Genomic DNA, 24,506 nt, shown 5'->3' with positions numbered 1-24,506 from the left:
TTTTGATCGAGGTTAGGAACAAGGTAATACTGGCCTGCAGATGCTTCCCATGCCTATGGCTGTGACCTGATTTGTTTGTGCCTTTGGTGGGGCACTAAGGGCTTCCCTTGTGGTAAAGAATCCGCCTGAAATACGGGAGACCTGGGTCCGATCCCCGGATTGGGAAGAGCCCCTGGAGAAGGGAAAAGCTACCCACTCCAGTATTCTGGCCAGGAGAATTTCATGGTCTGTATAGTCCATGAGGTCGCAAAGAGTCAGACACAACTGAGTGACTTTCACTTTGGTGGGGCACTCAGATTAAAAATATCTTTTATATTTTGTTATACAAGCCATTAAGATGCTATTACAGATCTTGGTTTAGGGGGAAAAATGAAGGATATGTTTCAAACAAGCCATTTTTCTCTCCTCTTTAGTTTGCTTAAATAAATACACGTGAAATCTGAAACACCACCTGGGTGGAATGTTTCTTGGTTTTCTTTTTCCCTTTTGTTTGCCATCTCGCCTCTCACCTACCATTTCAGCAACAGAAGCACAAGAGCTGTGTTTTCATGTGAGTGATAATATGTAACCAGAACAAACAGAGGACATAGGAAAGGTGGAGAAAAGTTAGATATATAAGCAAGAAAAAGTGAGTTATTGATTTTATTGACTGGTCTGTTAACTTCTGACATTGCAATAAAGTCTTATTTATTTGTATACAGAAGACTCAATTACATAGATACATATCATTTTAACAACTGGGTTATTTACAGGAGAATTGCAGCTTCATAAATAATATAGAGCTGGGATTTCTCAAGCTGATGTTTATCCATTGTTGCCTAGGGAAGTGGTGATGGCTATGCACATACCTCTGTGCAGCCATTAGAACAACATTGCAATAGGCTTGGGGAAAAGAATGAAGGGGGGCAAGAAACAAGAGGGAAATAAAGACAAGAGTCTCAGCACAGCTAAAATATATAATAAATAATCCTGGGGTCATCAGATCCAGATAGAGCTGCTCAAGTCTCCTCCCTCCTGCCAGCACAGGAAAGCTGTCAATGGAGACAGCTGGGTTCAAGGATCAAGGTCTTAAAACTTTCCTTTATATTTTGTTATACAAGCCATTAAGATTCTATTACAGATCTTGGTTTAGGGAAAAAAAATAAGGATATGTTTCAAAGGAAGTTTTAAAGGAGAGGGTCAAGAACTCCCAAACATCTTCTCTTGGTGGGGCAACTGATGGAAATGGAGATTGACATCCTGGGGCTGCCCCTTGTCCTCCAGTGGTCCCGGAAGTCTCGTACAGGGGATCTCCTGAAACAAGTCTTTATTTAGCTATTAGTTTAATGCATAGCTTCCTTGCTAGGCTGTAAGCCTCAGTGGCCCAGGAACCATGTCTGGTCATTATTCAATCAATATTTGTTGGGCATGAGTGACCAGGAGAAGTAGGATAACACAATACTATTTTATGAGTCCCTAGCATCTTGTAAAATACCTGCCACCTAGCAAGAACTTATGTCATGACAAGTGAATGATCAAAGAGTAGGGTTAAGGATCCCAACTTTAAATGAAGTGGCTAGAGCTCACATTGGGTTTTGGATTCAGAACCCAGATCCAGATTTTAGGACTCAGAATCCCACAAGAATAACTCCCCTACAGATCAAGAACCTGATTGCTCCCAAAGCAAGTGCAGATAAATGGCAGCTATAAGAAAATACAAACATATCTTGGCTACTGTGACTAATTCTTCAATGAACATGTGAGCGTAGAATTCACTTCATTTCCTTAGAGTATATACCCTAAAATGAGATTCCTGGATTGCATGGTAGTTCTGTTTTTATTTTGAGGAATCGCCGTACTGCTTTCCATGACAGCTGCACCAGTTTCCATTCCCATCATCAGTACACAAGGTTTCCATGTTCTCTACATCTTTGCCAACGTGTGTTCTTTTTTTTTTTTTTTTTTTTTTTTGAGCTATTCTAACAGGTTTGAGATGATAGCTCTTTGTCCACAATAGCCAAGATATGGAAACAACCTAAATGTTCATCCAAGGATAGATGAAGAAAATGTAATGTAGACATACAATGGAATACTATTCAAAAAGAAAGAAATCCTCTATATGCCACATGAACAGACCTGGAGTACATTATGCTAAGTGAAATAAGCCAAATGCAGAAGGACAAACACTTCATGATTCCACTTATATGAAGTATCTAAAATTTTCAAACTGATAGAGAGTTGAACGGCAGTTGCCAGGAGATGGGGTGGGGAAGGGTATTTGCTCCTCAGTGGGTTTAACATTTCAGTTATTCAAAATGAATAAGTTCTACATAGGTGCTGCATTGTGCCTATAGTTAACAATACTGTATTTTGTACTTAAAATTTTGTTGAGGGTAGAGCTCACGTTAAGTACCCTTCCCACAATAAAGTAAAATAAAATACAAACAGAATCCAGGCTGTGCTCTGAGCAGTCACTTGCTGTTTACTCATTCGTGAGGGCTGTCACCACCTCCATTATGGCTGTGTCTATTCAGATTTTAAGAGCCCGCTTATATATACATCTGTGCTTAGGATCAACTTAGGAGCCAAGTTCTTTTTTGGACTCATGTTCCTACACCATCCAGCCCATGTATAGATTCCTAGGCATCAACTGCACCATTGTGGCCGAAGCCATCACTGCCAGACATTGCCGTGGAAATTGTACCTTCCCCTTGGGAAGTGTAATTCCTTCTTTTCTTTTGTACCCCAGCTCACACTTGCCTGTGTGTCCTTCTGTCCTGAGTGCTCTCTCCCCTGGGTCAGAGCTGAGAGCAGTACCTGGCCTCCCTCTGCCCCGGAGCCCTTGCAAACCTCCAGGGGAGGTTGCTGTCGGATCCTGCTCCATCTTGTCTCTGTGCTCCTCTCCTGACTCACCTGCGAGCTCTACCCTGCCCTTGAGGCACTGACAATGTTTGAAGCTAATGTTGAGCATCTTTGTCAGATCAAACAGCTGTGGCCACAGTTCCCAGGCCTACTGTCTAGAGCGCTGCCCACTCAGTGTATAACAGCCCGTCCGGACGATGCACTCAGATATGTGGTCTGCAGCACAGGGCTCTGTCTCCCTTGAAGTGTAACAGTAATGGTAAGAACAACAACAACGCCAATGATAAGAAAGCTCAACTTGACTGTTTACTATGTACCAGAAACTTTGATTATGTGGGTTAGCATATATAACCCTCGCTTTATGAGGGAGGTACTATTCTTATTTTAATTTTACAGGTGATGAAACTGAGCAGAGGAAGATTAAGTCACTTGAGCTCCCATCTCTGCTACGTGATAGGGACAGTGAGCAGTCTGGCTTCAGAGCCTGTGCTTCTGACCGTCAGGCACTCCTGCTCCCTTTACATCTCTCCCTGGAGCTGGCCTTTACCAGTGACAGGTCTCCTGACAGAAATGTCACCATGCTCACCCCGAGTCCTTACCACCCCCATCTGCAGACCTGAGAGGTAGAAGCCAAAGGTGTGGGCATCTCCAGTATTTATAGGGCTCGCCAGCACCAGTATGTAGGATGGATGAGAAACAGGACAGGTCAGAGGCAGGATGACTGTGCTCATGGTCTGAGTGATGAAGAGGGCAGCTGAAACAGAGAAGGGGGAGTGGCATGCAAGGCTGGAGTGCAAGATTTGGGGATACGCTGGTTGGCTATCTCTGGGGGTGAAGCAGAAAGACCAGGCAAAGAGAATTTAGAGATTTGCTTTTGGAGCATGTGTGATGAGAAGTGTGAACACGAATGGGAATTGTGCATTTGGGAGGAATTGGAGCTTTTGAGAGGGGAGATGCTGAGTTTTTTTGTTTGTTTGTTTGTTTGTTTTAGACTTGAAGGAAATGTGCTGTTCAGAATCACTGGGCAGGACTTCAGAGGAGTTTTTAGACATGGCAATTTAGATTCAGGCATCATCCTCATTCTCCTGTCTTCCTGCATTTTTTCCTGTACCCGAATTCATTCTTGGATATTGGTTGCATGTGTCTGATTTTACAGGCTCCTCTAAAGGGTATCCTCTGTGGTCATATGCTTTCCTCACTCCTTCTTTATCAAGATCACCTGTGACTGGATAATCATATGTCGATGTCATTTGTAATAATGCTCCACTAATAACTGATAGTGAAGCCAACTTTGTTGAGAGTTTATTTTTGCCAAGCACAGCGCTGGGCTCTTTTCACTCTGTAATCTGTTTCCCTATCACAACTATAATACAGGTGCCATGACTACCTCCATTTTACAGTTGAGGAAACTTAAGATTAGAGAGGTTGAGTAACTTATCCAGAGCCACACAGACATCACAGGTGAAGCAAAGATGAAAACACAAGTCGTTCTAACTCCAGGCTGTATTGTCAGGATACAATGGCTAGGCACTCAGAGGAGGCCTCCGTGTCCTCTTCCTGAACACAGTTTCACAGAATAACATCAGACAAGGTCACTCTGACCAAGATGGATTGGGAGAAAACCAAGATCAGCTCATAGTCATGTCCAAAGACAGACAAAAACAGGAACATTGTCAAGATCACAAAACGACCAACTAGTCACCCATCCTGGCTAATAGTCAGTGAATATTTTCTTTTTCCAGTTATAACTTTAACCCCTCCTTCTTTCCTATCTTCTACACAAGAATTATTAAAATGTTCAATCATAAGATTGCTCTGACTTCCAGATTGCATCCAGTCCAGAGCAAAGCCCCACTTCCTCAAACCCTCTCTAAAAATCACTCAACACAAGCCCAAATGGATGTCATCTTTTCTTACTGTGACATCCCATTGCAGTCTCTCTCCTGTCAATGAGTCTATAAATCAAGTTCAACTACATACTGGTCTTTTGCTGAAGCATCTTGACATTTCTAAACACTCCTCATCATACATATTCTTAGTTTGCATGTGTCTCATAGATTTGCTTACAATGTGGCTTGAACCCCCAGACTTGACTAAATGTGGATTTGAATTCTATCTCCTATTTCTCCTCCTCCTTTGAAAAAAAATAAGCTGTTGATGTATGTCTGTTACTTAAATTTTCTGAACCCAAGTTCTCATATCATGAGGGGGGAGGGTTGGTATGAAGATTAAATGAGGTGACAAACGTAGAATATTTTAGACTCTTGCCAGATTGATGCTCTAGAAATGTTAGTTTCTTTCACTGATTCCTTCTTGATTGAATCTTTTCTTCTAAATAAGGCATTTTATCCAACTATCATATTGTAGTCATAACGTCTGACTCACCAAATCTTGAGGATATTTAGAGATTAATGTAAAATTTCTAGTTTATGCTATTACCTATTCTCTGTGCTGAGACAGTTCCAGAAAAACATCTACTTCTGCTTTATTGGGCTTCCCTGGTGGCTCAGATGGTAAAGCGTCTGCCCACAATGTAGGAGAAACAGGTTCGATCCCTGGGTTGGGAAGATCCCCTGGAGAAAGAAATGGCAACCCACTCCAGTATTCTTGCCTGGAAAATCTCATGGACAGAGGACCCTAGTAGGCTACAGTCCATGGGGTCGCAAAGAGTCGGACACGACTAAGAGACTTCACTTTCTTTCACTTTCACTTTTTCTGCTTTATTGACTATGCCAAAGCCTTTGACTGGATCACGGCAAACTGTGGAAAATTCTGAAAGAGATAGGAATACCGGACCACCTGACCTGCCTCCTGCGAAATCCATATGCAGGTCAAGAGGCAACAGTAAGAACTGGACATGGAACAGACTGGTTCCAAATCAGGAAAGGAGTACATCAAGGCTGTATATTGTCACCCTGCTTATTTAACTTATATGCAGAGTACATCATGAGAAACACTGGGCTGGAGGAAGCACAAGCTGGAATCAAGATTGCTGGGATAAATATCAATAACCTCACATATGCAGATGACACCACCCTTATGGCAGAAAGTGAAGAAAAACTAAAGAGCCTCTTGATGAAAGTGAAAGAGAAGAGTGAAAAAGTTGGCTTAAAGCTCAACATTCCGAAAACTAAGATTATGGCATCCGGACCCATCACTTCATGGCAAATAGATGGGGAAACAATGGAAACAGTGAAAGACTTTATTTTGGGGGGCTCCAAAATCACTGGAGATGGTGACTGCAGCCATGAAATTAAAAGATGCTTGCTCCTTGGAAGAAAAGTTATGACCAACCTAGACAGTATATTAAAAAGCAGAATCATTACTTTGCCAACAAAGGTCCATCTAGTCAGAGCTTTGGTTTTTCCAGTATTCATGTATGGATGCGAGAGTTGGACTATAAAGCAAGCTGAGTGCCAAAGAATTGATGCTTTTGAACTGTGTTGTTGGAGAAGACTCTTGAGAGTCCCTTGGACTGCAAGGGGATCCAACCAGTCCATCCTAAAGGAAATCAGTCCTGAATATTCATTGCAAGGACTGATGTTGAAGCTGAAACTCCAATACTTTGGCCACCTGATATGAAGAACTGACTCATTTGAAAAGACTCTGATGCTGGGAAAGATTGAAGGCTGGAGGAGAAGGGGATGACAGAGGATGAGACGGTTGGATGGCATCACCGACTCAATGGACATGAGTTTGAGTAAGCTCCAGGAATTTGTGATGGACAGGAAAGCCTGGCGTGCTGCAGTCCATGGAGTCACAAAGAGTTGGATACGACTGAGCAACTGAACTGATTCTCTGTGCCATAATTTATAGATATATTAAGGCCAATGAGTGCTAATTCATTTTATTCATTCTGAGATACACAGCATTCTCCCTCATATTTTAATGTGACATCTTAAAGGGAAGATTTTAGGATAAAAATTGGGTTGTGTCTTATGATCAGTGTCATGTCTTGGTTTAATTGGCAGTGTTTTTGTTTTTTTTTTCTTTCTTGGTGGAACATAAAATATTCATGAATTTTGTATCAGTACCATCTTAGATTTGATGAAATGTGGTATATATTTTTAAATGACTGGACAGCTGTTCTTCCATTCTTTCACCTTTTCACCATTGTAGTTAATGGTTGGCTCTGTTTTCTACTTCAATTCAGAGACTAACTACCATTCTAAAGCCAAATGTAAGCTCAAGAAGTTGAGTTTTTAAAGTATTTGGACTTAAAACCTTGCTATTATCATCTTAGTCCAAGTCCTGTTTCGTAGGCATATTTGTATAATATGAGCTCTGACACAGATCCAAAAATAAGTTAATATGGCAAACGGAAATTGCTACACATTTGATCCTGTCATGTAATGGAGTTAAAATAATGCTAAAAAACAATCTGAACAAGTTCTGTGAAGCTTTTGTTCTATTTGACTTTAAGTGGAACAAAATCTTCAGAACAAGAGGACAACAGAATAATGCTTTGCTAAAAGGATGAAAGAATATGACCTAAATCTATTAGTGATAGAACACTCTATGAATGCACTCAAGTTAATAGCATCTTTTAGCAATAGATACTTTTTCAATTACAGTAATGCTAAGAAATAAATAGGCTAAGTGAGAGAAAAATGGTCAGAGACACGTGAATTGGACTAGTTGTTTGACTGTTCGGTTTTTTATAACCAATTCTCAACGGGCAGTAATCTAACCAACAATCTATTGATGGGTCATTAATTTGAGTTTCCATATTCTAGATCTACTTCATCTTATTACAGAGGCAGTGTTTTGTTGCCCCAGCTCCAAAGGTTTGGCAGCACTTAGCAATCTGTACACAGTGAGTTGTGCAACCTCCTTTTCTTCCTGCCTAATCTTGTGTTGTCATGCTGTCATAGAAGCTCCATTACCATAAGGGCTTGCTAACTAGGTGTGATGCTACAATTTCATGCAATGTAATTCCTCCGGGGGTATTTCCTTCCTGTCCTTTGCTGAGTTCTAAATGACCCCACTTTCACCAATCTTCAGTTGCACGCAAGAGTGATTGCAAATGCTACCCTTTTGGAGTATCTGTGTGGAAATGCAGTTTTATTTCAGCTTTAAGGGGTTTAAAATTTTTATTCCCCCTTTTTAAAAGGAGTGCTCTGGCTACTTTTGCAAAGAATGTGCTGTTCTGAGAGTAAATAACTGAAATGGAGAGGCAGACTCTTATCTTCATGGAACCTCACAAATGGAAAAGCAAAGATATGGATATGGAAAGAGAAAGTGTCAGGAAAATTGCCATAAATCACAGAGCAAGGATATTGGGCTACATCTAGCGTCAGTTTTGTTGTGTTTTAAAAAGGATAAATATGCTTCCCTTTAAGAATGTAGTAGCAACTCTTCCCGCTGTGAACCTCTTCACTGGGAGTCCTCCCACCGGGTTCCACCGGGTTGCACAGGGTGAGACGTGCTCCAGGGTTATTACTGTGATTGAGAGTGTTTCTCTGGAATGTTTGCTTTTCCTGCATTCTCGCCTGTCCCCGCCCAGCTTTCGTGAGAGAGAATGTAACAGTCCACTGCCAACGTCTGCTAAAATTTGGGCGTTTTAGGTGCAGTTATACTTCAAATGCCACCCAAGGGAATGAAGGAAGGAAGTTGGAGAGGAAGGAAGGGAGGAAAGTAGGAGGGAGGGAGGGAAGGAAGAAGGAAGGAAAGGAGTTATAAACTCAAAACCAGTGCTTCTCACACTTTATTGTGAGTATGAATCACCTGGGGATTTTCTTTCAAGGCAGATTCTGATTCAGGGAGTCTGAGACCCTGGATGGACTGAGGCCTGCAAGGTCCCAGGTGATACTGCTGGTCCAGAGATCACATCTTGAATACGGAGACCCTAAACTAAATGCAGCTGTCTTTTTGCTGATTATAAACATTATTTTAAAGGAGATTGGGATGCTTACTTCTTAGGAACTTGTCAGGATATATCTGGGAACAAATGGGGCACAGGAAAAACCTGTGGAAGTCACTGGACTTCTCTGGTGGAAGTCACTCTCCCTCATTGTGTTCCATTTTCCTTTCTCCATCACCCACCTCCCAGACCTGGTACCTAGAGGTCTCTGGAGCTAGGGTCCACTAGGTACAGAGGAAAATATTCCCCGAATACGGTTTCTATCATGATGTTGGGATTTATTGTATTCTGTCTCCCTGGGACATTTCATGTGATTTATAGGGTAGTGTAAGTCTTGGAGTCAGATAGAATTGGGTTCAAATCCCGATTTCAAATTCACTAACTGTGGCAACAGGTGAGTTGCTTAACCTGTCTAAACCTCAGTTTCCAGATCTGTGAAAGGGGAATGATAATCTTGTACCACAGGGCTTCTTTGGAGATTTAATGAGAAAATGTATACAAAATACTAAACAAAGTGTCTGGCCCACAGTAAGTATTCCATGGATTCTAGCTATTATAAAATATTTGAGCAGTGGAGTAGTCTAGCTGATACAGATGTGGGCTTTCCATCGATCAGATAGTCTGCGATATAGTCACCTCTGTGTCACTAACTGGCTTCCCAGGTGGCTCAGAGGTAAAGAATCCACCTAACAATGCAGGAGGCAAGAATTCAATCTCTGGTCCAGGAAGATCCCCTGGAGAAGGAAATGGCATTCCACTCCAGTATTCTTGCCTGGGAAATCCCATGGTCAGAGAAGCCTGGTGGGCTACAGTCCATGGGGTTGCAAAAGAGTTGGACATGACTCAGCAACTGAACAACAGCAACTGTCACTAATTAGGTATGTATATAACAGTGAGTTACCCTCTATAAAGTTTTGTTTCCTGTATAAATGGACGTAATAATCATAAGCACCCTATAGGGTTATTATAAGGGCTAATGGGTTTCCCAGATGGCCCAGTGAGTAAAGAATCCACCTTCAATGCAGAAGATGCAGGAGGTGTGGGTTTGATCCTTGGGTGGGGAAAATCCCCTGGAGGAGGGCATGGCAACCCATTCCAGTATTCTTGCCTAGAGAATCCAGAGGACAGAGGAGCCTGGTGGGATACAGTCCATAGGGTCACAAAGAGTCGGACACGACTGAAGCAAATGAGCACACACACGTGCACTGCTGCTGCTGCTAAGTCGCTTAAGTCATGTCCGACTCCATGCGACCCCATAGACGGCAGCCCACCAGGCTCCGCCGTCCCTGGGATTCTCCAGACAAGAACACTGGAGTGGGTTGCCATTTCCTTCTCCACATGCACGCATAAGGATTAATGCTGCTTCTTATCCGCTCAGTCATGTTGGACTCTTTGTGACCTCATGGACTGTAACCCTCCAGGTTCCTCTGTCCATGGGATTCTCCAGGGAAGAATACTGGAGAAGGTTGCCATTCCCTCCTCCAGGGGATCTTCCCAACCCAGGGATCAAACCCGGGTCTCCCACATTACAGGTAGATTCTTTACCATCTGAGCCACCAGGGAAACCCAAGGGTTAATTATACATATATATATATATGTGTGTGTGTGTGTGTGTGTGTAATACATTAATTACATGTGTGTAATTAATGTATTACTTGGCACATAGAACTTTATATATCAAGCAAATTATACCAATATCTCTATAAAATGATCAAGGCAAAATAATTATTTATTCAAAAGAAGGAATATTTTAGGAGTTTGTCAGACATTTCTTATGCCTGGAGGAGTGAAAAGAGAGAGCTGCTATGACTCCTCAAATCCTACCAGGTCACCCAGAAGCTCCTGAATGCTTTCGGACAGACCAGGGTCCCTCTGCAATAAAGCAGACACAGGACAAAGGTAGAATGGGAAAAAATGTCCAATGCAATGAGTTTTTCATTAGTCTGAATTGCTTCAATTTAAAGGATTTTCCTTTAATCGGAGAATTTTGGGGTGGGAGAAAGGCTTTAAAATGTGTGTGTTGTCAGATGATGAGAGTATGTAGCAATTTAAAACATATTTGTACTTGGCAAAATGACATGTTGAGATCTGTCTATTCACACAATCATTAATTGGCTGCTTTAATTGGACTGCCCCGTGAAATCTCAGTTGGGGAAAGTCAACAGTCTGAGATGATCTAATCACCTGCTCTTTGCAGTCACTGTGGATCTAGGGACATGCGCTTACTGTACTGAGGGTCTCTGAGATCTTGTACCACATGTGTTATCAGAAGCGACTGCAGCCAGAGGCCATCATTTCCAATTGAAAAAATGATTTCTTCCATCGTGGCTCATTCATGGTTAAATCATATTCTGAATGTCAGTTCAGCAGCCTTCTTGCTGCTGAAAGGTTGTGCAGAGTTCAGACCTCTGGAAGGCATGTAAGTCTGGAGAAGAGGGAACCCATACATCATTGTGGTTTCCACCTGACTTCCGTCTGAGCCAGGAGTTTGAGCTCGTTGTAACCATGACATAGCTCCCTCTATTTCACCCTCACCTCCTTCTCAGACTTGGGGTCCAAGTATCCACAGGCAGGCACACCTTGTTTTATTGTGCTTCACTTTAATATGCTTCACAGTCATTGCATTTCTTTACAAATTGAATATCTGTGGCTACCCTGTGTTATCAGATGATGGTCAGCATTTTTATAAGTATTTTAAAATTACAATGTATACATTTCTTAGACATAAAGCTATCACACACTTAATGGGCTACAGTATAGTGTCAGTGTAACTTTTATATGCACCGGGAAACCCCCCAAAATTGTGTGAATTGCTTTATTGCATTATTTGCTTTGTTATGTTGGTCTGGAACTGGAGCCACAGTGTTCCTAAAGTCTGTCCACCTTGGGGGCTGCTCACCTAAGAACCTTAATATACTGAAAACAGTTTAAAAACTCAGAATGAGACTTTTGATGGGGCAGGTCTGTAGGTCAGGGTGGCTGCAAAGGAAAGCCTTGCAGATATTAGAAACAAACCCAAGAGTTGCTGTTAAGAGGCTGGAGGCGGGGCTATTGCAAAAAGAATCATAATAACTTCTCACCCTACCACTTGTCCCTCACTGTACTATGACGATGGCAAGAAAAATGGACTAGTTTCCCTCCCTTCTGCCTCATCTCAACCCTAGTGCGCACACACACACTCTTCACATAAGCTTGCATCAAAATTTTTAGACAAATTATCAGCTTGGACCAGTTCAAGCATATTTAAAGTTAGTTCTCAGTAATTCTTGCATATTTTACCATGGGTAGGTAACCCAGGCAACCTTTAAAACTAGGCCAGTGATTCCACCTCAGAGTGTCTTGATCTCATTTCCTTGTCATCAAACTTGGCAACTGGTCAGGAGGGGGAAAAAATCTGTTTTTTGTTAGTGAAAGTATAACACTGTTAGTAAGATAGGTCTGCAACTGAGAAAATACATCTTCTCTAGGATTTCTCCTTTAAGGAATTCATGCCCTGTCTCCCCATTTTAGGGATAGGTACTGAGAATTGATAGAAAATTAAACAAAATTTTATCTTAATTTTCCATCAAATGGTATATTTACATGGTCATTGATAATAACATGCTGATTTGTGAATTCAGTCTTTTTGGGGGGAGAAAAAAGCCATGTCTAAATTCCTCTGGGAACACAAACACTCATATCAGAATTTGCACCAATTTGGAAAATGGCCCTCAAAGCAGTTGTAAGTTTACATGCAATTTTCAAAATTTAAGGACCTTTGACAAGAAGGTTGCTTGGGCAGGGCCTGCTTCATGGGCCATCAGCCATCACAGGCACATGCATCTCAGCACCCAGCAGGGTCCCATGTTTGGAACTTAATGCTCTGAGGTCACCATTTTGAAATTCTTAATAATTTATCTTTGAAATTGTGTTTTGTGAGTCAGGTCCAATGGGGACAACAAGAACATGGGGTGGGAAGCCGGGAAGCTTGGAGCTCTGGGGGCCCAGCCACTATGTCCCCACCTCCCCAGGACACGGCAGTTCTCAGCCACCTGCTCTCTGCCCTGGGTGCCCTGGGAACCCTGAAAGCTGGAGTGCAACTGTCACCTTCGCACTTCTGCCCTTTTTGGGGTTCCAGGCTCAGGTGTGGGGAGAGTCATACAATCAACATGCAACTCACCACGATCCAGGTGTTCAATGCATCCCAGTGTGGAGATTGCAATCCCTTGGGTTTACCCATCTGCCACGGATTAAGGCAGCAATCCTGACAAAAGGAGAGATTGACTTCCCAGCCCCAGGCTAGGGATCTGCCTTTGCATTTGGCGTTGAACCCCATAAATTATGTAGGCAGCCCTCCTAAGCATGGAAACTAACTCCCTAGATGGACATTAAAACACAGGATCGACACAAACTTCATGTCCAAGGGGCTGTGCCAGGATCCCCTCAGTAGGTTGAGAATAAGGACATCATCCCTGAATCTTGAGCAGTGTTGAGCATGACCCCCTAGTAGTGACCTTGCCAGAGGAAGTGGCTATTTACTGGCAGAAATGTGTTGAAGTTAGTAAAGCTTCTTAGATCAGGAAAGACATTTTTAAAATGAGACAAATCGTTTTCAGGGGTCTTAAAATCTGTTTTTAAATTGTTTCAGCACACGTTGATACACATCTTCTTCATTTTAGGAACCACATACCTAAACACCAACAGACATATATACATACATAACATATACACATACATACATAGGAGCATACATACATTCCAGGCCCAGAGCTGGCCTGCAGTAGATACAAAGGTGAGTGAGAAAGAGTCTTTGCCCTGAAAGAATTTGTACCCTTGTTGAGACAGCAGTGCTCAAGGGATAATCCGTACCCCAAAGTTCTCTCATGCCAACAGTGTGTTGTGGAATTTTGCCTAAGTATATTTGATGACTGTCTCTTTTTTCATCTCTTTTCTGAGAGGAAGCATTTACAGAAATTGAGAACTTTATTGGCCTGGATATCACAGGAGTTCAGCTCTGCTTTTATGAGATGGAGGTGAAAACAAATGGTAAAAAATTGTTGAACAAAGACTGAAGGGAGATTTAGGAAATTTTGAGAGGGGAAAAAATGTCTTTAAAGGTTTCCAGGGCACACATGGAGTAAGTCTCCATGGAGGACTGAAGCAATTATTGGATAATTTTGATAGATATTACAAAAGCATCTTCAGATAGTCAAGTCCAAATAAAGGATTTGTAGGGTTTCTTGTTCTCCTTTACCTGGATATCTTGAATCTCTGTTTGACTTTTCATGCTTCTTTACAGCCTTTAAGTAAATATCAGCATTTAAAACCATGAAGGATCTAGACCCCTCACTCAAAGATAACTGGATTTCCCACCACCAAAGGCCAGATAAGTCTCCTGCTAACAGAATAAAGGGATCCATTCTTCCCGTTAATGTCATGGGCATTTACTGTTCTCCTGGCCTCCCTCAGTGGGTGAAGTTACAAGTACTTGATAACAGAACTTGCAAAAATGCACAAACTCTGTGTGAATTAATGAGTGTTAGATTGTTTCAAGTGCAGCTTATTACTTTAGAGTCTCCAGGTTCACTGGGGATCTGTATAGTGTTCTGGACATAAATACATGTGTGACCAGTATCCTAAAGAAAACTTGACAGGCAATAAAAAAATTGCAGACAGTAGCAGTGGCTCTGGAAAGGTGTTTATAGACACCTCCGCTGCCTATTGGCATTTAGGAATCTTGGAGAAATTGAAAGAAAGATAAGTTTAATTTTGAGGGGGCTTCTGGCCTGCTTAGCTAAGTTCACATGCCCAACATGAAATAATAATGCATTCAACTGCCCATCTTACAACAAGCAACCTCTGCATCACCTCACTCCCTGGTGAAAACAGCAGACAATGGGCAGGAAAGGTATAAATGCCAGAAAAAGCTGAGGGATCCCTGTGACCTTCGTGTGATTATGTTTGTGCTAATGCATCACAGACAGAAACCCAAACTCCCTCTGAAGAACCCTATTCATTAAAAATGCATTGGTCATTAGCCAGAGAATCTCATGAACTGACTGTTGGGGAGATGGCCAAGGAGAAAGTGGAACTGCTGTGTTCCGATGAGCCACTCAAACGTGCAATTCTGTTTTCTCCTCCATCTGCTCCTCTATTCTGGAGTGCACATCTGTTTTACTTTTAGAATTGCCAAGACATACTAAGTCTTATGTGTCTCAGTTAATAAAACCCATTATACAAAACGATTTTTTTTTTAATTTGCGAAAGCAAAGCTAGCTTGCTATAAGGAATGCAGTGATGGTCATTCGGGAACTCTGACCTTGACTTGGGGGCGGGGAGGCATGCAATTTTTGAGACTCCTTCAATCCAGAAGGTACTAAAGAGGTATCACCACCCCTCGCCCCAGTTCTGTGGATGGCCAGGCCCTCCAGAGCAGAGAGAGCAGCCAGCAGCTTTGCAGATATTAGATACAAGACAAACACTGGAAAGGGAGTGTTGAATGAACCAATGCTCTGACAAGCAGGCATCTTAACGATTAAAATTAAGTTTTATTGTGATATTTCAGCCAAACTCCTGATCAGTCTTTCAGTGTCTCCAATGTTTATGACTTACCCTTTCCTTAGCAGACTTCTATCAGGAATCCCTGTATTTACAGAAATGACTGCTATTATATAGCTATTTTATTTTATTTCCTGATCATCTTATTATTTATTTTTAATTTAGGCACTCAAAAATTAAGGCCCATTAATATATTTTGACAATGGGAAAAAAAAAACTGAATGAAGACCCCAAACTGTAAATGTTATAGGAGACTAATTCATTTGCTTTTCAGTCAGCAACATTCATTAATTGTATATGATAAAGCTACAAAAGAAATAAGAAATAGAATATAGCTATTTTAAATTTTATGTTATAATCCCTTTAAAGTCAGTTTTTAGACTCTTTGAGGTACCTGTGAACACTATGAAATAGATGCATCTGACATGGATTGTTCCCTTGCTAAGCTAGAAAGCCATCAGGGTTACAATGGAAGAATGCTTCAGCTGAAAGAACTTGGAGGGCCAAGGGGGTAATGCTGGCTGATGACCCATCTGCTGTTGTAAAACTAACTGTACATGGCATCCTCAGCACAGAGAGATTCAGACTTTATAAAAATGTACACATGAGCCGCCTCTTAGACAGTCTGTCAGTAGCCATATGAAGGATGTATTCAGGAATCTCCACAGACAATTCTGATTCACAGGCCTGGGTAAGAACTTTTGATCTAAGCTATGGTCTTGGTGAGAATTTGGGAGCAAATTGCCAGTATCTTTGTGCCATATTACCTGGTCATGTTACCATGGACCAAAGGAAGCATTATCCATGAACATCTCACTTCATAGGCTCTTACAGGCCTGACCATTTAGTTCAGATCCAAACATTTATCAACTGGTACCAAGCACACAGGTAGCGTGGGGTGTGAGTTAATGGGGACAGCACACGTAGGCATGGGAGTGTGTATTGAGTTGACTTGGGGCAAGAAGATATGATGGGCAAGTTAAATAATATTAAATATTGTATTAAATATAAATTAAATCTTATAACTAGTCAAGAGAAATAGCAATTTTGTGACAAACATGCACTTTTATAAGATATTTACAAATATATGTGCTCATTTAACTCTCACCATAGCAATCCTATGAAAGACAGAATTATTTCCCCAGGTTTTTGCAAGAGGAAGCTGGTGTATGCACATGAAGAAACTGGAAAGCCAGCCCAAGTTCACATGGCTAGTTAACTGGCCAAGCTAAATCTCAACCCAAGCAGAGTTTCAAAGTTAAGAGTCCTTGCTTTTAACCTGTCCACCAAACTGCTTGTAATATCTAAACTAGAATATATAACTGATAAGGACCTACTGTATAGCATAGGAACTCTACTCAATACTCTATAATGACCTATATGGGGAAAGAAGCTAAAAAAAGAGTTGATATGTGTATATGTATAACTGACTCACCTTGCCATACAGCAGAAAATAACAGAACATTGTAAATCACCTATACTCCAATAAAATTTAATAAACAAAAAACAAAACAAAAAAATTGGAATTGTGGTTGAATTTACCAAGAATCTAACAATTTAGAGATATTTCCAAAATTGATCCTAAATAAGAGTAACTAGTGAAGTGGATGCCCATACCTATTTTAAAGGAATTATACCAGCCCCCAATTAAAAGCCAAACCTCTGTTTCCATTGAGTGAATATTCAATCAATGTGAATGATACCTACATTAAGGGCTGGACATAAAGCCTTAAACCAACAAACACAGTCCTTGCCCTTCTAGATCTCACAGTTGCTGCCTGAAAAGTCCAGACTATTAAATTCAGAACAGACCAGAGAGAGTTTTCTGTGCTTCTTTGATCTCCAGAGAGGTAGCATATTTCCTGGGACTGTGATCAGCAGTAACCTGCCCGACCCATTTAAGTTCACATTTTCATATCTGTGTCCATATCTAACCTCAAATTCTCTGCTAACTTACAGCTGAGCCCTGCTTCAAATCTCTCTGAAACCCTTAGCCAATGTCATTTATTCATTCTGACTGCTGTATCCCCTCTCTGACTTCTGAGAAGGCCCCTGATTTGGGAGCTGCCTTACAACCCAGACAGATTAGTTTATGGTCCTACAAGGTTAAGCGTGATACATGTGTTTGGGGGAAATGAAGATGCGCATTAAGAAGAAACATTACTTTTTGATCCAGGCAGAAGAGCATACATAATCTTCTCTAGAGCCTGTGAAAGACTTCATTTTACACATGAAATTGTGTGGAATTGCCCTGGACCACACTGAACATGGTTTTTGAGAATAACCAGCCTCAAAACAAGCTGCTGTGTACTGGTGAGAGCCTCCAGCAACAGAGAATAAAATGTAAGCAAATGTAATCTGTGTCAAGTTACAGGTAACAAAGACACCATCTTGTTGACACTGTGCCTGAATGGGACAGATCTCAAACATTACATGATGTAGCATTAGAAACAGAATCAAAAAGTGGTCCTAATACAGATGGAACAAGTATGAGACAAAAGGGTCTGGCACAGTATAAAAAAATTTTAAATTAAGATATATGTATTTTGGGGAGGGTGGTTTAAGGGAGTTTAATGTAAAAGCATAAAGATATGTTGAGGTCATTACTGCAAAATAAAAAAGAGGCATGAGTTTGCAGATAACTTGAGCTAAAGATATAAAGAAAGAAACATACTTACATCATGATCATGATATAATCAACATCAACATGATCAACATCAACGATCATTCCTATTTTGATCCATAAGTCCTGCAGACAATCATTGCTCCTTTCTGAAAATGAGCATTCCAACAGGAGAGTGAATCAATGGCTGAGGTTTGTTCCCTCCCTACTTAAGATGTGTTTAAATTGTGTAAAAAGATTTTTCTCTTTTTCTGTGCATTGTAAAACTTCCTTCTTACAGTCGGACAGAAAAATTCATGTCTGGAAAATATAAAGAACGAATCAATTTTTAAAAGCATCTTCATAAACTAAACCAAAGGAAGTTTTTAACCATTTGAGAATTTACCTAATTAATCATCACTAGGTATCTGGTTAGCTCTATAAAAGGAGATAAAACTCTACTGAAAATTTGAACTCAAAATAGGACTTGAGTGTATAAGAACTGAAGTTGTGAGATTTACACTGCATAGTGCACGTCCCAGTTTAAAGTGCCCTGTTACTCAAGCTTAATAAATAAATCATATATAAAAAATTTAGAAGAAAGGTCTCCTGCACATTATGGGAAAATTGTGGGCATCTTATGATGGGTCATCTTACCCTTGTTATTAAATGACAGCAATCATTAAAATGCCAAACATATTTTGACAGAATTCACTTTATAAAGTGTCAGCAAGTCTGTGTTTTTATTAGTTTGTTCCAAATCAATTTAGAAATTTCAATAGAATACTTGTAAGTATTCCCCAAGCGATGTCCATTCCTGACTTTCTGCACAAAAAAATATTACAGATTAATCAGGTTTTCAGATTTCTGCATAATGGCTTTGCACATTTATTGCTTAATCCTATTATAAAATGCTGTTATGATTGACACATGGCTGTGGAGATAGAAGTCAATTGAATAATATGTAGCAGTCAATTTTGTTTGTAGCTTAATGCGCCAAAGTATTTTTTCCCCATTTCCATTATTTATAAGTCTGTCCCTCTGGAGAATATATAGAAGAATTCGTTTTAAATGAGCCAATAATACCTTCTTTAAAATTTATAAGTGTGACAGAATCATATCTTTTCTTCTTGGTCATCCATGGCATCTTCCACTTGCTATTCATAGGACAAACATCAGAAAAGAGGGTCTTGTTAAGGATGGCTTGGAATTGGATTTCAACCACCAAGAAAACAAAAGCTTCCAACTAAGAACCCTAAAAAATGGCTGCTAGGTTTATTTATTTGTTTGCTTGTTCATTTATTCATGTATTTATGGTTATGGCCACTATATCACATTCTATGGTTGGTCCTGAAACAAAGCATATAAGCATACTCAGAGAAACTACAATGTTTAAGAAGATTTGAAAGATCTGCTATTTTGATTCAATTTTGTTTCCCATGCTTTAGCATCCAACAGGATTCTAGCAAAAGAAATATGTTATGTTCTAGGCTCACCACAGTGGGGCTCGTTGGGGGTAGGGTGATGGTCAGTTAGCACCGAGGAACTTTGCTTAAGGAGATACATGTACTTTTTAGGACCTAAGTGCCACCACAAGAACCTACTATACAGCATAGGGAACTGTACTCAGTATCTTGTAATAACCTATAAGGAAAAAGAACATTTATATACATGTACATATATACATATAACTGAATCACTGTTCTGTACACCTGAAATTAATACAACATTGTGAATCAACTATAATTCAATTAAAAAAAGGAAAAGGTCTTGTTTTCTGGAAAATGCATCCATGAAATTCATTGTCTGAAGTGTGTATGGAGAAAGAACTTAAGGATATGAAGCCATGTTAAGGGATAATATAGATGTGCTTGGTCATGTCTGAGATCATGCTTTCCCTGGCTTTGGGAAATTAGATTAGGTGTTGCCCGCCTATGCATAAAGGATGTGGTTTCGCACACAGGGGCCGCGTTGGCACACCCCCTGCAAGCTGATGTATAATGCAAGCCTATTAGCACGACGGATGAGGGTGTCATTTTCTCTGCTGTCACGGCCTTCTCCCTCCTGGAATGACTTTGTCCATCCTGAATGTCCGTTAGCATAATGTATGCAGTTGACAAGTGATTTGAGCTCTGGAGCTATTGATAAAGCACTCTGGCATATCATCTGTGCCTTAATGTTATGTGACATCACAGGAAAATGGGGTCATGTGAAGTTCCCAGGCTGGATTTTATATTAAGGGCACACTTCTCTTTTGAATTCCAGGGGCCAGAGGAAACCCAGCATTGTCAGACCCAGGCACTCCTGAACACCAGGCCAGTCAGACCCACCCCCCATTCCCAGTTGGGCCACAGGTCAGTATCTTTCAATTGCTGCATTTAGGCTGCATTTCTGATGGTTTAACCGTATAAGTAACCAAATAAAATAAGAATGAGTTAAAACCAATTAACTCCAACAGAGCAAAGATGGTGATAAATTTTTGTATGGGAAGCTGTTTGACTACATTATTTATGAAATACCATCAAGAAAAAAGAATATGTTAGCATAACTCTTCTCTTTTTCAAGGGGATGTTGATTTTAATCATTTGGAAACATTTTTTCTTAAAACCCACTACAATTGTACTGTGGGTTACCATCCAGTTTTCTGGAAAGTAAAACTTTAATGACTGGAGTGTGAAGAAAATTAAGTTATTTCAACCTTACTACAGCCGTTTTTTGAAATACAAGACATGATTTAATATAAAAAAGTTAATGCAATTTTAATGCAAGTTCAGCTTATTGGGTTTGACAATATTGTACATCACATATAGCTCCTGCATTAATAAAGAAATACATTCATTATTTTTTAAAGTCCAATATTTGTTTTTTGCTGCCTGGTATGGTTATATGAAGATGTAGAATGCAATTATAAAAGGCTGGGCATTAAAAAAAAATCTCTGTCATTTAGTGTGAAGCTCTCAGAGTTCACCCACTTTTATGAAAAAAGAAGCTGATCCTTGAGCCTTTCCCCTTCTTTGGCTGTGATAGTTTTTCTGAAAATGAGTCACTTTCAGCACTTTGGGGATCATCAATACAAGCAAAGCTTGAAAACCCACGTTTAGAGCTTGAGTTGGTCTTCACTTTCTTATTCCAGCTGCCATCATGTCTGCCTGTGGCCTCAGATTCCAACATCCATCTCAGAGCATGGATGCCTCTGTGCTCCAGACAGAAAGCCTGGGGAGATGCCTGAACTCTGATGGAGCCTAGAGGGAATTTTACTGGGCATCTCAGAAACTAACTTCTTTTGGTCATGCCCTTTCTAATTTCATGCTTGTGACATTGTGTGTTTGTGTGTGTGTGTGTGTGTGTATACCAAGTGTAACCACTCTAATGCCTTCAGGTTAGAAACAGAGCACAACAGACCCAGTGAGAAGCAAGAGACACTGGGACAAACTAAGAGTCCATGCCCCACTATAATCCCATCAATTCAACTTTTTAAAAACACTACAGGCCACATCAACCAAATCTGTGGCCTGTACACAGTCTGATGCTACCTATTTGCCTACCCTCTCATCCTGGTATTACTGTTGGCAGTGATATGACACCAGAAGTCTGAAGATCAGCTTATCATTTTGCACTTGTTCCTAAAAAATGTTTATTTTGTCTTTTAGTGTAACTTTTAAAGAGAGGCCCAGTTACTTTGTGAGAATTTAGCGAAGTCTAGCAGATATATTATTAGGTGCTAGTCCCATGGAGTTCAGAGAATGGTTCTAAAACCAGGGTGCATGGGGTCCCAGTGCTTCTTCAGAGGGCTCTCTGGAAGGGGTCTTGAGGGGTGACTTTAGGGAATGACCAGAAGGTGGGCCCAGCTCTCCACACCATGCTTGAGATAAAGCCACCCCACTTCTCCAAATCTGTTCTGTGTATGGAGAGCGGGGTGAGGTATGGGCTCTGGAATAGCCTGGGTGGATCTGAAACCCCCCACCCCACTTCTCTTCAGTATGTAACTTTGAGAATGTTACTAACTCTCACATGTCATTGGTAGGACATCAGAGTTAATACGTGTTAGAATCTTGTCTGGCTATTATGCATTGGGCTTTGTACTATGCTTACCTTTTCCTTTATAGAATCATATTGCATTAAAAACAAAAAAGTTGAAATTCCCTAATGAGAGTTTTTATTGGTTCCTCTAGAAGAAAAGTGAGCATGGAATTAGGTCCATTGCTCCTTCAGGGGTGCAATGAAAGTCCCATATATCACCCTTCTGGTTATCTGGTCTAGATGCACAAGGAGTCCTTCCTACTCTTCAGTCACCCTGAAGAGCCGCACCTGTGCTCACACGTGAGCTGGTGCTGAGAAGTCCACACCTGTGTGGCTGCCTTGCCATATCAAACAATGGCTGTTGGATAAGCAGTGGATATAAATATGTGTTTTTGGTGTTGTTTTAACTGGGCAAAGGATATTAGAGTAATAACAAAAGAAATTTTTTAAAGCTTTTAAAATTTATCCTCATCGAATGTCTTTGTTTTCCTGTATTCCTTTTTAGATTGTGTCATTATACATGTGTAATGTGTAATTTTACCATTTTAATAGTGATTCTAAATCATTTACTTAATTATTATCCAGTTAATTTTATATAGTCTCATAAATATTTTCTATTTTTCTAAAGATGTAAGAATGACCCATTTTAAAGACTATGTAATATCTTACCATGTTTAGTACTGTAACAAACTTTTTCAACATTTATGTATTTTTAAATGTAATGCACATTTTCATTTATCTTTTTAAAAAATTATATCTTCAGAAATATATCCCAGGAATATTTTCTGAGTCAAAAGAGGATGAATATTTTTGTGGCTCTTGATACAGATTTTCAAACTGCTTTCCAAAAGGCTTATGCCAGTCCACATGTCCTAAATCCATACAATGGTGTCACTACAGACTTATCAGCTTTAGGTAAATCATTTGCGTTTTTTGCTAATGTAATAAATGGAAATAGTATTTCACTGCTCTTTTTGAATCAACAAATTCCACTGATTCTAATGAGTTCTTTTTGAGACAACAGAATAAGTTGTTAACAGAGAGTTTCAGATATATAAGAGTAGGGTTCATTGGAAGAAAATATGTAAGTGAAAATCCATTTAAAGAATAATATATAAATGTAGAGTATTACTTTGAAAGATATTTGTGCTTTTCAAACCAAATAAAAGTTTCCAAAAAATTAATGAAATACAGTTTCAATTTTTTTCCTACAAGTCACTCATTTTCTCTGGAATAGGACTTGTTTCTTTGCTACTTGTTCAGAAACTTTCTGACCCAGCTTAAGTGGAAGAAAAATGCTCTAAAAGCCCATATCTTGGTTCCATTGGAAAGTGAGCTGGGATTGTCTGTTCCCTTGCAGCCACTTCTGACAGCACAGCAGTTAGCCTCTGCAGTTGCTGGTGTGATGCCCGGAGGCACGCCGGCCCTCAACCAGCCTATCCTCATCCCCTTCAACATGGCCGGACAGCTAGGGGGGCAGCAAGGACTGGTCCTCACACTGCCTACTGCGAATCTCACCAACATCCAAGGGCTGGTAGCAGCAGCTGCAGCCGGAGGCATTATGACTCTGCCATTGCAAAATCTACAAGGTAACCCACTGTGTCTCTGTGTCCTGTAGGGTGTTATCCACTGACCCCTGTTCTCTATAGCGGGCAAGTGCTCTGAATGTTGAATGTGGTTTAAAGTTGTTTTCACCATGAAGGCTGTGGAAGGTTTATGTAAGAAGCAAAGTTTCAGGGTGTCTGTGAATCCTGAGTTTGCTCAAGTCATGGGCTGTATCAGTCTTTATGTTTTAATATTGATTTGAGTCTTTTCAAGGCTTCTGGAAGCGTTTATGAGCAATCGTTGAGTGACACATCAAAAACTTAGATGTCAAATGATTGTGTCATTATTTGAGGACTTGAAATATAATCTCATGAGTTCTTCAATTTAGCCACCTGCAAAGAAAGGTTAGACATTACTTGTTTGTGTGTAAAGTATTTAGAACATCTCAAATAAAAGGTATCATTTGGAATAATTAACTTATTTTTCTTAATATATTTTAGTTACAATTATTAAATAAAAATTATGTTATTTGAAGTCATATTTTATAATGGGAAAAATAGACATATAGAGAACTCTTATCTTATATAATCATGAGCATATAATAAGAATTGAACTCTAACTTTACTCAGGAAGAGTAGTTCTCTTGATAGCATGAAAGTTTTTATTTTTCTTTAGAAGATTTGGTAACACTGACTGATAGGCTGATTTACAAAAGACTGTCAGAGGAAGAACTGTTATGATGAAAAATAGCTTGAATATGATGAGGATGCCTAAAAGGGAGAAAACAAATTTATTTTGGGCTGGTCAAAGAAGGTTGCTTTCTCCATTGATATAAATGTTGGCAATTTTTTTTTTTTCAGAGTAAGACTTTGGTTGGGCAAGTTATCAGAATAACGATGTAAAGTACTTTTTTAGTTGATCAAAAGACAGGGCTTCTGTTTTCTCCATTGGTATAAATGTTAGCAATTGAATTTTTTATGGAGTGAGAGTTTGGTTGAGCAAGTTATCAGAATAACAATTTAAAGTACTCTTGTAGCTCAAAAGTCAGGGCCCCTTGCTACTGCTGCTGCTAAGTCGCTTTAGTCGTGTCCGACTCTG

At 40.1% G+C, this 24,506-nt stretch overlaps 1 protein-coding gene and 1 long non-coding RNA gene across 2 annotated transcripts in view; one reads left to right on the top strand and one right to left on the bottom strand.

Moving 5' to 3' along the window:
• POU6F2 (POU class 6 homeobox 2) overlaps positions 1-24,506 on the top strand; it is a 496,249-nt gene that overhangs the window by 214,363 nt on the left and 257,380 nt on the right. The window contains exons 3-4 of the mRNA XM_081537443.1: positions 20,109-20,197; positions 23,224-23,452. Coding sequence (XP_081393569.1) covers positions 20,109-20,197; positions 23,224-23,452 — 318 coding nt within the window. The remainder of the gene's footprint in view (positions 1-20,108; positions 20,198-23,223; positions 23,453-24,506) is intronic.
• On the bottom strand, positions 15,212-23,385 carry LOC145524708 (uncharacterized). The gene is made up of 3 exons (XR_014067776.1): positions 18,930-23,385; positions 17,920-18,013; positions 15,212-15,326 (listed from the first exon to the last, which is right to left on the bottom strand). It is a non-coding gene; the product is annotated as an uncharacterized LOC145524708 (long non-coding RNA).

This window comes from Giraffa tippelskirchi, chromosome 10, assembly GCF_054371585.1.
Source record: "Giraffa tippelskirchi isolate mGirTip1 chromosome 10, T2T-mGirTip1v1.2.pri, whole genome shotgun sequence".
In the NCBI taxonomy this organism is placed as follows: Eukaryota; Metazoa; Chordata; class Mammalia; order Artiodactyla; family Giraffidae; genus Giraffa; species Giraffa tippelskirchi.
Note: the sequence above shows the minus strand (reverse complement) of the source record. Positions and strands in the feature narration are given on the sequence as shown.